General features: G+C 41.1%; 1 protein-coding gene across 2 annotated transcripts in view; it reads right to left on the reverse strand.

The window, feature by feature from the left end:
- The window catches only part of CNGA3 (cyclic nucleotide gated channel subunit alpha 3), a 36586-nt gene extending 24077 nt beyond the window's left edge, over positions 1-12509 (reverse strand). For both annotated transcript variants that reach the window (XM_071813592.1, XM_065844836.2), the window contains exons 1-2: positions 12352-12509; positions 1919-2050 (exon numbers count right to left, since the gene is read on the reverse strand). In XM_071813592.1, the coding sequence (XP_071669693.1) occupies positions 1919-2019 (101 nt within the window). In that variant the 5' untranslated portion in view covers positions 2020-2050; positions 12352-12509. The remainder of the gene's footprint in view (positions 1-1918; positions 2051-12351) is intronic.
- Between the last annotated feature and the right edge of the window lie 865 nt (positions 12510-13374).

Raw genomic sequence — 13374 nt, forward strand, 5'->3', positions numbered from 1 at the left:
TTGTTTTAACAAAATGGACCAACATTACAGCACACTACACTATAAGAACATGGGCACATGAATCACCTACTCCAGCGTAATTGAGAATGACAGTTTAAAGATCACCTGCAGCTTTCTGTTAACTGTTTCAGTGAATGCTTTTCCTTGGTGATATGGCATTTCACAACAGAAAACTACTTAAGCACATCCTTAGCATTAAGCATAAATTTAACACCTACTGACTTTAATGAGAACTAAGTAATGTACTTAATTGCTTCATTAAACTATAGCCAACAGGAGCTGGAGGACGATAGAGGAAAAGGAGAAATGCTGCTACTGCAGAAAAGCTGCTTTTTTTTCTAATGCTTATAGTTGTATATTTTGCTACTAGGCAAAGAAGGGCTAAAATTTTGGATGGGATCTATCTTTTCGTACATATTCTAAAACAAATCTGAACTAAAAATATGTGTATTAAAATTCTTTGAGTGGTATTACAAAGGTATGGTATATACTTACTAGCAGCCACTTCAGTAATCAAAAAACCTTAAATATGAGATCTCTTCTACAGAGTGAGATTGTATCTTTTTACTCATGTATGAACTCCTGTAATTAATGCTGATAACAGCAAACTTCATTTTAAATAAATGGTTCTTCAAGACCATCATCATCATGATAAAGAGCAATTCCTATTTCAGTCTATCTGTCATAAGCAAGTCACTGCCTCTGAAACTGCAGATGGCTGCAGTGATTTAATTCTACATTTAAACCTTTATAACCACACTCTCACATCCCTGTCAGTAATTCCATTCTATGAGCTGCCAATCACTGATATCCTCTACAAAAAGGACATTGGAAAAAAAAAAGGAAAGGAAGAGGCTCATTTTGATCTGTGCTTTCTCTATTTCTGAGATACCACTGTAAATAGAGATGAAGGGACATAGCTCTTGTATATCTCCCTAAGGAGACCATGGGGTAGTATAATAAAGTCAAGCAAGCCAGACTGTGCAGAATAAAAGCAGCTCCATTTTCTTTAGTGCAGGTATACCTACATGGCAGAAGGTATCAGGTAAGCAAAGCAGAAAGAAAAAATAAAGGACAGATTCGAACAGGAGAGGGATCACGGGATCATACCCATCCTAGACACTAGGGGCATGCAATCCCAAATTATGCTAACACAGGCAATCCTACCAGCCCTGCGGAATTTTAGGTGCTCTAGTCTGGGTATGGATCTAAACAGCAAGAGACAGTCTGACAAGGTCCACATAGTGGAAGTGCTTGATCGTAACAAGCCAGAAGCAGAACACTTTTTCCAGTCTGTACAGGTGCTGTGGATCATCAGACACTTTCCTGCAGGCCCAGCAGGGTTTGCCCAGGCTAGAGAAATGACTGGTACTGTGTAAAACCATCAAAACAGAGAAAGGTGAATGCAAAGAAAACATTACAGGTCCATGGTACGGTGAGAGGCTCTGAAAAGACAATACAGAAATGTGGATATTTTTTATACACTACAGACGTCTGCTATGACAGGAACCAGGTGATTTGCAGAGGCTACTTTTAAAAAAATTTCCTGAGGCTTTTCACTGCACGGCACTGGGAGGACCCCTTTTTCTTCAAATCTCACAGACTGGGGAAGCACAGACCCTGTTGTCTGCTTGGTGACCTGAGAAAGAGGTTTCCCCTTAATGAGTTGGTGTAATTCCCACTGATGTGAAAATGGCATTTATTCCTGAATTAATACAGATTCTGCTTCCAAAACTGCAAGCCATGACAACCCTTCTTTTGCTGTCACTTTTATACTTTGGATATACATCGTTAAATCAGTAAAGTGCACTGGATCAACAATATCACAGTATAACACTCCCACATTGCAGAGCTAAGAGGAACGTCACAAATTACACAGCAATCTGTCCTCCAGACTGCCATGAAAGGAATATATTACCTGATATAGCCATTTTCAATCCTTTCAATATCTTCATCGGTTGTTCTGATAGACAGTCTGTGCACACCAGGGTAGGAGTGCTGGGTGTTGATTTTTGCCATTTTGCTTCACATATCAACATCTAAATGACAGCTGAAACAGGAAAAACACATTTTGTAAAGGCTGCAAAATAAATGTGCTCAGTACTTGAAAAGAGTGATTTCTTAAAACAATGGAACAGCAAAAAGCAAATTCAACCACTGAAAGAATAACCAATGATATTTCCACACACAATACCTGTTTATTTACTTGCACTGGATGGAAAAAAAGTCCTACTAAAAGTGTAACAAAGACAATTCATTGTGACCAAAGAAAAGGGTTAAATGAAACTAAAATCTTTCTAGTCTCCAGCTATCTGAATCCCTACACTGCCATACCTATTATCTATAGTGAAATTGCATTTAAAATCTCATTAAAAGATTACAGTTAGAAAGCCAACCGAAAAACGTTAGGTAATACATGTGCTAGGATAACACATTCCACTTTCAGTTGATCTCCTTGTGCTAATTTTATCTATTTTATGATGAAGTTTTTTATTCTGAAAATGCATATTAACCAAGTAGATAATTAATGAAATGTGTCCCTCAGCTGAATATATGCTATGCATTAATTCTGTATTATCTAAACCCTGCACTAAACATGTAGTAGGTTTTTTCCCATCTATTTCCAGATGTCATTTTTGTTATAATGCCTCAAGACAAGCTCTACTAAGATACTTAGCAGCCCAGCTCTTACAAGATTCAGGAAATTCCTAAATTCCTTTCCAGATTTGGTCTTCAATGCCTTAGCAACGTAAGTGAAATTCATATCACACCTAACCCTGCTAAACAGGTTTTAAGACTCAAGAAAAGTGTCTCTAAAATGAGGGACTGAAAGACTCTCAGTGAAAATTCTGAATTTTGAATTTTTTTTCTAAGCTTTGAAACTCCATTCAGGAACCTTTTTTTTGTTTGAGATACACCTCTTGGGATTGTTCAACTACCTCAGTCCACCTACTGTCCGTTTTTCACCTGTAATCCTCTGTCTCATTGACCATGTAACATTCAGCTTTAGCAGCCAATGAAACACAGATCTTATAGAAACTAACATTCTTCCCTGAATTACTCCTGAAGCAAAGCTCACAATCCATGTTTAGGTCTGTGTAACGTATCCAATTTCTTAAAAAAACACACACTTGATTTGCCCTGCACTAAACTCCTAGCGAATTAAAGGGAATCATATACAACTTTTAAAATCATTTAATATATTTCAAAATATAAAATAGATTGCCTTAATTTTTGCATCCAGATACAATGAAATAATGAAAATATCCTAGGGCATAATTTAACAGTGGAAAATCTGTTTAGTATTTCCCATTTCTAATTTTGCCTCAGTGCAAGTAAATTGATAGATAACTGTGTGTCATCTTAAAACTGAGTCCTGTTAATTTAAGCTTTAATAAGGAAAAAATGGGCATTCCTACGACACACCGATATATTAAAAAAAAAAAAAAAAGGGGGTCTTCTCAACCCACTCTCGGATTTGAATGTTCACTCAAGAATTAATTCCTAAAGTGCTGATAATTTATGCTAAAAACATGACTGAATATAAAAATGCTAACCGGAACAGTCTCACAAAAGGAATAGATTTTGTCTGTTCAAAAAAATCTGCCAAATTATTTATATTTCTGTTACTGTATATCTGTATATACTGTATATTATAAATATCAATGAATAAGATTTCTTTTAGAAAGTATTCAGCCTTTGAGAGACAAACATTGTTATTAGTAAACTGACCAGCCAAATGAATAGATTTCAGAATAGGTATGATGCCAAAAATATCTCATTTCCAGGAAAACTGTTCATAAATAATTTTTTTGTTATAATTACTGCTTCCGTTACATACTTTATTACACAGAATTAGATGACATGCAATAGCGCTTTGTTGATTAGTGCATTTATTTTGCCGTAATAGGGAATATGAAGGTAACTCACATTTCTCACATATCAGTTTGAACATAACCCAAGGTAAAAAGCAAACGTATTTTTCCTTCTGTTATTACTGATTTCTTCAAAGTTCAGCTTACCAAAATCTGAAGAAGTAGCCTACAATTTACACTCTGCCTCGCTATACAGGTACCAAGACTTCAGTTACAATGGGAGGCTACAAGACCAAGATATCCAAGGTGTCACAGCCACGTCTCTAAAAACAGAGCAGCATGTGTCCTGCTGACAAATTGTTATGCACATCCATAAAGTAAGGCACACTAGAAAATTGCTTCTTCCTACTAATGCTCTTGCTACCTATTTCATTTCCACTGCTTTGAGTCTCACAAAACTTAACTTTTAAGAGTAAGGTGGTAAGTAAGCTGCTTGGATTTTACTGCTCCATATAGTCTCTCCTTTAGAGCTCAGCCAAATAATTTTGGGTTTGGTTTTGTTGTTTGTTGTTGATTTTGGGTTTGTTTGTTTGTTTTTTAACAGAACTCTCCACCACATTGCAGAAGGGAGAGATAAAATGTCACTCTTCCACTGAACAGCATCATGTATTCCCCACACATGCCCATTGAACTTCTAGCTTATTCTACTTCAAGGTTTTAAAAATTTGATGGTGGGACAAACAGAATTATTCATAAGATAAGTAAAAAGCATGAACATCTTTTCTAAGGATGTATTTCCAACAGAAAGTTAGTACTGAGTTAAGATCTTGATCAGTTCTGCCACCTAACACAACAAGAGCCCTGTCACTGGTTCTGGTGATTCACTATCAGAATGCTATCCATCTACAGCAGTTCTTAAACAAGGGTCACCTGCTTTATAATCTCCAACAAAACAAGTAACTCTTTTAAAACAATGAAAGTATGAGATAATAAAAACCTTCTGAAATCTAGGGATGATGTATATAATTTGCTACCAACAACATGTAGTATCTCACTGAAAAGATGTGTTGCTTTTGGATCTGAAGAGTAGTGAACAACACCTTTCTGTATTTCAAACGCTAAAGGTGGATTTCCAGACCTGTCATTTCTTCATCAGTTCCTGAAAGCTTGGTTAAAAACCATTAAGTACATTATTTTATTAAACGTGAAACTGAAATAGCTTCTCCAGATGTTACTAATCTCCTGGAATTAGATACTACTGCTCTGGAATTAGACATAACTATTAGGTACTGCAATTAGATATTCATAATCTCCTGGAATGGTTTGAGTATGCCAGTGGAGCACTGAACACAGGTAACAGCTGTATACCTTATTTAGACTTCCAAAAGCTATGCCACTAAAGAAACAAAACAAATCATAGGGTACGAAACCAAATACTATTTTGGATGAAAAACCATCTACTTAGAAGACAGAAAACAAGAACGGAACTAAACGGTCACCTTCACTACTGCAAAAGTTTAAGAACGATATTCCTCAGGGTTCCATAAGAAAACCTCTCACTAATGATGCTGATGAAAAGGAGCAGTGAGACAAGAAGATCTTAGGATGGCAAAAAGTACTATGGGCAGGAGAAACAAAAGAGGAATGCCAGGAGCTTCAGGGTGATCCCCATCAACTCCAATAATTTCTCAATTTGATGGCTAGTGAGGTGCAACATAGACAAATGGAGATATATGAACACTGGTGAAAAGCATGTAAACTACTACCTTATATGCTTCCAAGGAGGGATGTATATATCGAAAGTGTTAATGACACAAAGAACATTAAAACTGCTCCATGAAACAGCAGTGCAGACTTACCTAGAACACTATTAGTCCTTCTCTTTAACAGAAAGATACTGCAGAATAAAAGCATGGCAGGAATGATCAAGGACATAGAAAAAGAAAAAAGAAAAACACGGCTTGTTTACCCTAGAGAGGCAAAGAGTAAGAAGCTATAAAATAAAAATATGTGGGCAAAATTGGTGCCCTTACAATTGGTGCTCTTACAATGATTCCAGCCATAAAATCCAAATTCAATATATAGTGTGGTCTGAACTTTTATTCTGCACTAAACTGGAGGAAAGGAGGAGGGGAAAATTCCACAGAAATACAACCCTACCATTAAGCAATGAAATACATGAATACATTTTTGGAAGGAACTAGGCAGAATGGATGAAGCTTCATTATTAAATTGTGCTGTGCAGCTATGGTAAAGAGAGACAGAATACAGGAGCAGTAGAAATAAATGGTGCAGTAATTTGGGTACAGTGCAGGTGGTGAAACCTGAAGCAATGTGGTCTGGCCCTCGCTATCTGATAAAGGAGAAATATTTGTTCCTTCTAAGCCTCCAAGGTTCCAAATGATGTATGTTTAATGGTCTAGGGAGGAGATCAGCATTTCAAAACTGGATCCAAAACCTGGCAAGTAACTGACTAAGGAGCAGCTTAAAATGAGCATGGTGCTATCAGGAGTCAGCAGGAAAATGTCGCAGAGGCCTAAGACTGTGCAAACACCTTTTGCAGGGCCTCAGGCAGACAGCTCCAGCTGCCTGGGGTCTGCAATCCTAAAACTGCCACTAAAAGCTCGTGTTTACAAGACAGTTTTAAGAACTGAGTTAGGACTCAGCTTTGTATTTAAAAACAGAGTTGTGTTGAGTGGCGAGTTGGCCTTGGCTGGCTCCCAGATGCCCATCCAACTGCCCTCTCAGTCTCTCTCCTCAGCAGTCCAGGGGGAGAAAGTATGAAGAGAAAGCTCACTGGTTGAGATAAGGTCAGAAAGATCACTTACCAATTATCATCACTGACAAAACAGACTCAAATTGGGGAAAACTAATTTATTGCCAATTAAAATACGCAGTTGGACAGCAAGAAACAACAAAAACACCCCATCCCTCTCTTTTTTTCCCCAGATTCAACCTCACTCCTACATTCCCAACCCCTCTACTTCCTCCACCCTGCCCAGCAGTGCAGGGGCTGGAGAATGGGGGGTTGTGGACAGTCCATAATCATAGAATCATTTTGGTTGGAAGAGACCCTCAAGATCACTGAGTCCAACCATTAACACAACACTGTCACTAAACCACGTTCCAAAGAACCTCATCTATGCGTCTTTTAAACACCTCCAGGGATGGTGACTCAACCACTTCCTTGGGCAGCCTTTTCTAATGCCTGACAACACTTTACGTGAAGAATTTTTTCCTAATATCCAATCTAAACCTCCCCTGGTGAAACTTGAGGTCATTTTTTCTCATCCTATCACTTGCTACTTGGAAGAAGAGACCAACCCCCTCCATGCATCATTTCAGGTAGTTGTAGACAGCAATAAGGTCTCCCCTCAGCCTCCATTTCTCCAGGGTGAACAGGCCCAGCTCCCTCAGCTGTTCTTCATCAGACTTGTGCTCCAGACCCCTCACCTCTCTGCTGTTCCTTCCCCCTCACACCATTCCCCTGCTCCAGTGTGGGTCCACTCCACGGGCTGCGGTCCTTCCCCATAAACCTGCCACAGCATGGGTCCTCCATGGGCCATGTTTTCTGTCAGGAGGACCTGTTCCTGCATGGGCTCCTCTCCACTGGCTGCAGTTTCCTTCAGGAAATATCTAATTGTTCCACTATGTGGTCCGCCACAGTGGACATTTGCTCCAGCATGGTGCTTTCCATGGGCTGCAGGGCAATTTCTGCTCTGGCACCTGGAAGAATACCTCCCCTCCTTGTTTTCTGACCTTGGTACCTACAGAGCTGTTCCTCGCACTTTTTTTTTTTTTTCCCCTCCTCACACACTGTATGTGCAGCATTTTACCCTTTCTCAAACACATTTTCCCTGAGGTGTGACCATCATGGCTGTGGGGCTCAGCCATGTCCCATGCTGGGTTGGCTGGAGCCGTCTGGGATCGGCCATGTCCAGCTGGGGCAGCCACGGTCGCTCCTCCCCTGCGCCCCAGGCAAGAAGGTATCTGCCTCCTATAAAATCTCTGTTATCTTTGAAGTACACTCTCTGCTCTGCAGATTTAAATCGACTAATTACACTGAGAGTAAAACTTGATCACTTAAAAGCTCATAAGTGCTTTAACGAGACAGACAGACAGATAGACAGTCCTCTGAGCCTGAATCTAGTTACCCAGTTTTATGCAACCAAGTTGGATAACTGGATCCTTAAAGTATCCAAGTAATTTTTTATTTTCCAGAACTCAGTGGCTTATCTTTAAGCACATCAAGTCAAACTACAGAAAACAAAAACTGCCTTAGGTTGAAGAATTTCCCAGTGTCAGACAGCAAAGTAAAACTTATCTGAAACAATCCTAGCTCTTGAAAGATTGACATCTTTACCAATGACTTAAGCAGAATTTTAACATGCTTTCTCACTTAGTATTTATTTCCTTGCTATCAATTGTACTAACCAAAAAAGGATAATAATTCCACACTCAAGAATATTGCTTTTCAGTGCATAAACCAAGACTGAACCTAAAGCTAAATGAGAAAGATGTCTTATCCTACTAAAAATATAACTAATTATACATTAGTGATAGCTCCCCTTACTCTAAATCCAAATAGTTCACGTACTCTTCTATCGTCTTCCTCTTGGATTCAATAGCAACTGACATTTTGTGTCAAATTATTTTATTTGCACTGTCTGGTATAAAAGATCTGTTGTATCAAGACAGCCAGTTGTTTGACAACAAATACAAATTCAAGTAACATGTGAAGACTTCGGATTCATATAAGCTCTTCCTAACTTTGAAAATCAGGTTCTACTTATCTGTAACATTAAAGACTAGAGGTACAACAGGGGCAGTATCTAAACCTTCAGAGCTCTCTCATCCAGTGGATTTCCTACAGAAGGTGTGCAGAAAATCAGGTACCCGGGAATGAGACACTGAGAAGAGAGCTACACGTCAGTCAATATGAAATTATTGCAGCTAAAATGGGGACTGAAAATAATTGGGCACCTAACTCTAGGCCAAAAGGAGGTGGCACCCACTTCATGGCCATAACTTAACTCCCCCCTTTATGAAGTCTATTCACCCAGTTGCAGCAAATTGTATTGTGCTGAGGAACTGCACCTCAAAAATGAGAAACTTTTCAAGTCTGTTTCAAATTAAGCAAGCCAAAAACAGTTTCGCCCCTTTCACTGGAGCCTCCTACCAGCAGGTTATGGGATACGCTCCAGAGTAGCTGCAGCAATGCCTCTTCTCAGCTCCCTCTGCAATCTGGACATAGTCAAGGCCTCTGAGCAGCAGTAGCAAAATAACCCAAAAAACACAAAAACCAAAACAAAACCAACAAACAAAAAAACCACAAACAAACAAACAAAACAAAACAAAAAAAACACCAAAAACAAACAAACAAAAACCACAAACAAACCACATAGGCACACATTTAAATATTACAAATTATATCAAATTTAGGAAGTTGCTGGCTATCAGATAAGCCACCAAAATGAACTGGGTAGCCTGTCAAAAGTGTCCAATAATGCATATTAGTTTAAACATCCGTGGAAGAAGTTTGAGTTACTACAGTCTCCCTCTCAAGAGCATTGACAGTACATATTTGGGCTACTCTAGCAGTTCCCCTTTTGGGCAGAATATGCTAACTCACCCTAATTTAATTCAAAATTGTTAACCAAACAAATATTAATACTTCCGATATGAAGTACATGTAGTTGTTTATCAAGTAATGATGGCAGATCAACCTGTTTATACCACCACTTAGTATTCTTAAAGCTTATTTATTTAAAGGACTACAGACAGAATATTTGGCAGAATTAAAAAAAAAAAAACACAGCTTTTCAAGGTATAATATGTATCACTGTCACAAAGTAAAAGTGACTTTACATATTATTTTATAATGGATCTTATGTGTTTGTGTAGTTGGTATATACTGTTGCTCTTGAGGCTTTCAACATTTTAACTATTGCTATAGAAGCAGTGATAAGCTGCATAAGATCACTTACATCATTTTAGTTAAGACACGTTCCAAATCCGCATGCAGCCTCTCAGGTTGAACCCTGGTAAGTCTTTGGGATTTATTTTGGGATTTGACCTCCACCTCCATGATCCTTGTTACATCACCTGGTAATAGTTGTAGTTCAGCTGTACATTATGCATGTTGTGTTTGTTGTGTGTGACAGTCCACAGTTCCAATCAACCAGTACAGGCAACAAGCGGACTTCAAAGACGGGACACTGGACCTTTAAGCAACTATGTGATTTGAAGACAAGGTGCAATGTTTTTTCTTCAATGATTTTGAGGTTTATAAATTAACCTGTGCATTTAACTTGGGAACACTCTCATGGAAATCAGCTACTGGATCAAGCCCAAGAGGTTGAAAAAACAAGAAGCAGGCTGAACAACCTTACCCTCATGAATCATTATGCATAACAGTTTAAATCAACGATTCTTAAACCCTATGATCTCTTTTTAAAGCACACTTTTCAAATGTTATTACTCTCTGCTACATCATATTGCATTTCCCATACTCTATAGGCACCGATAGCTCCTAAAAATGCACATAATTTATATGCATAGCCTAGGAACCTCAGTACTAAAGATCTGTCAAACAAATACACTGCCTCTCACACATACTCCAGGATGTACTACACACAACAATGCATATTCATATATGAATAATTCATAGTTAGAATGAAATGCATATTATATCTTTAATCCATTTGATGGTTGAGTCCCTGCCACCTTGTAGTAGCAAAATAATTTTTTTAAATAAATCAAATTATTTGGACTGAGTTTCCCTTCTGTATCTATGAATTATTATTAATACAGTTCAATTTTCTAAGATGTACTAAACTTTTCTGCAAACCATTTTCTATTAATGTATTATTTTTTAGACTGGAAACTGTTCAGGAGTAACTAGCTATGTATATTCAACATTACATTGTAAATTGCAACACAGTAAATTACAAGTTACAGTTGACTGGGCAACCAAGTCACATTTTCTTGTTTCTGTCGCTAGTATGGGTTAACATGATGTAGTTATCCATGTTTTTATACAGAAAATAAGTTCTGTGCAAGGCCTCTGTAACCACTCTCCAAAATTTAGCAGTTTTTCAAATATCTTTGGCAGTGCGTTGATTTGCCCAGGTAGCTCTTAAAAGTGAACAAAACAAGGGCACAAATACAGCTAAAACACAGCAGGTTTACATTTCTGAATGAGTATCAATAACATATATATATGTTTGCATGTGTGCACATGTGAATGTTACTCATTCAAATTCACTCCCTCCCTTATGTAAACTGTCACAGCCATCCTGTTTGGCCAGGGAAGGAAAACATGCGAGGTAATTTGTGTCACGTTTCACAGGCAGTAAGGAGGCACTCGATAGAAGAGGATTTAAGAGATGCTAATGAAAAGAGACGGCAACATCGGAGAAGGCTGCAGGATAATGTGCTGAACCGAAATGACAGAGCTTGGGTGCAAACTGGATGACAAAGGCAGAGGTATATGGAAGGAAAAGCTGAGAGATGCTGACACGGAAGGATGGTGTATAATTTCTTAAAGCTGACATGCTCTTTCCTCAAGTCATTCACTGCTTGTTTACCGTGATTGTCCTTGCTGATCAGACATCCAGACAGTCCTATTATCATGCACGCCATGTATTTTTCTGATCAGATGGTTTTAGCAGGCATACTCAAAGCAACATAAAAATATCAGAGAAAAAAAATAAGTGCTGACTGATGGCCAAGGTATGCTATTTCAAAAACTACAACATCTGAAACTACAATTTATTCAGCTGTAACAATGAAAATTATGGATTTGAAATACAACAGTCCTCTTACTATTTTCTTTGAATAAAACAACTCTTGATCTAGAAAACAAAATGTCATAAAAATTGCCCACCAGTAACCAGCACCAACATTTACATTTAACATAATTTCTTTGGAGATTTAAAGTGGCATTCATGCCATTTTTCCTTGTCTTCTTTTGGTTTTTTCCTCTTAGCAAGTGAGTAAACCGTGCATTGGGGAAAGATACTGACTACAGTCATTATTGTATCTTGCACATTCTTAGGCACACTGTGGTCTCGTTGACACTATACAAGCTTTGCAAAAGATGTCACATTGCTAAAAACAAGGGTTAGTTTAACAGGAGCACCAGGAATGCCAGTTAAGTGGTTTCTTTTCACTGCACTTGCAGTATTTCCTAGCATTTTCTTTATGTACGGTTTGACAACCTCAAAGTTATACCACAGGCCCCGCCAGCAAAGTTGGAGACACATGGGTCAAACCAGTAAAGCAAAGACTCTGTCAGCAGGAGTGGGGTCATTGCCCCCAGCCCCACTTCTGTACGGATTTGTAGCCTGAATCCAATTTAACTGTGGATACACTGTGACAATCGAATTAACACTTTTCTTAAAACAAAAATATTTTTTAAAATTTAAAAGTTACATTTCCATTTCAAGCTTTCATGTTTAGATTTGAAGACAGATGCAGGACACGATCCCACAAGCATCAGAGGCTTCCTGCCTCCTTCCTTCTCCAGACTCACCTTTCCACACCTTCCTCCGCAGTATCCCAATTCAGAACCTGTCTATCTGTCCGCAGGCAGGCGCTTGGTGGCCGTTATCCTTAAGCACCGCAGACAGGTAGCGCTGCCCTTCCCCGTCGCGGTTTCGGTCCGGACGCCGCTCCCGGCCCGCGGCGCCGGGCAGCCCGGGCAGCTGCAGCCCTCCCCGGCGGGGCGGCCCGGCCCGGCCCGGCGGGGGCGGCGGGGCAGGGCAGGGCCCGCCGCGGCCGCCCCTCCGCTGGGCGCGGGCGGATTACAGCCAAAGCCCGCGCCCCTAAGCCCGGCTCACCGGGAAAAGCCGCTCGAAGGGCTTTGCGATCCTGTTAAGTTCTCGGAGAGGATCAAGACGTCAAAGCAGCTCGGCGGCGCCCCGGCACATTGCTTGCCACGCCGGGGAAAGTTGGGAGCGCGCCGCGGGCAGGGCAGGGCCGACCCGGGGGCTCTGGCGGAGCGAACACCCGCAGTGCCGGGTGGCGATGCCGTTCCCCGCACGATGAACGACGCGACCCTCCGAAGCGGCTCCCCTCGACGCCGCGGTACCCCCGGCAGCGACACACGCCCCGGCCCCCGAGGCACCCGCTACCTGCGGGGCGGAGCCGCGCTCAGGCGGCCGCTCATCCCCGCCTCGCTCGGGATGGTGGCAGGTTTCAAGCCGCCGCCCAACCCGCCTCAGTCTCAGTCTCTCTCGGCCAGGCTGGGTCCCGTCGCCGACGCTATTTGGCTGCCGGCCGCGCTCACCGCTCCCGTCGGTGCCTCCGCCTCCGTCTCCGCCGCCACCCCGCGGTCCATGCCGCGAGGAGCCCGGGCGAAGCGTGGGAGGCTCCGAGGCGTCCCGAAAGGGGCCCGCCGCCGCTCGGGAGAACAGCCCCGGGCCACCCTCTCCTGCCTCCGCGTCTCCCTTCGCAAACCCCGGCACCACGCACACACCGCCCCCTGCGCCTCCATCCGCCGCCAGCGGAGGGGCCGGGCCCGGTCCGCGGCACCGTCCACTCCGGCCTCCGCCTA

The sequence above is a fragment of the Patagioenas fasciata genome, chromosome 1, assembly GCF_037038585.1.
Source record: "Patagioenas fasciata isolate bPatFas1 chromosome 1, bPatFas1.hap1, whole genome shotgun sequence".
NCBI classification, from domain to species: domain Eukaryota; kingdom Metazoa; phylum Chordata; class Aves; order Columbiformes; family Columbidae; genus Patagioenas; species Patagioenas fasciata.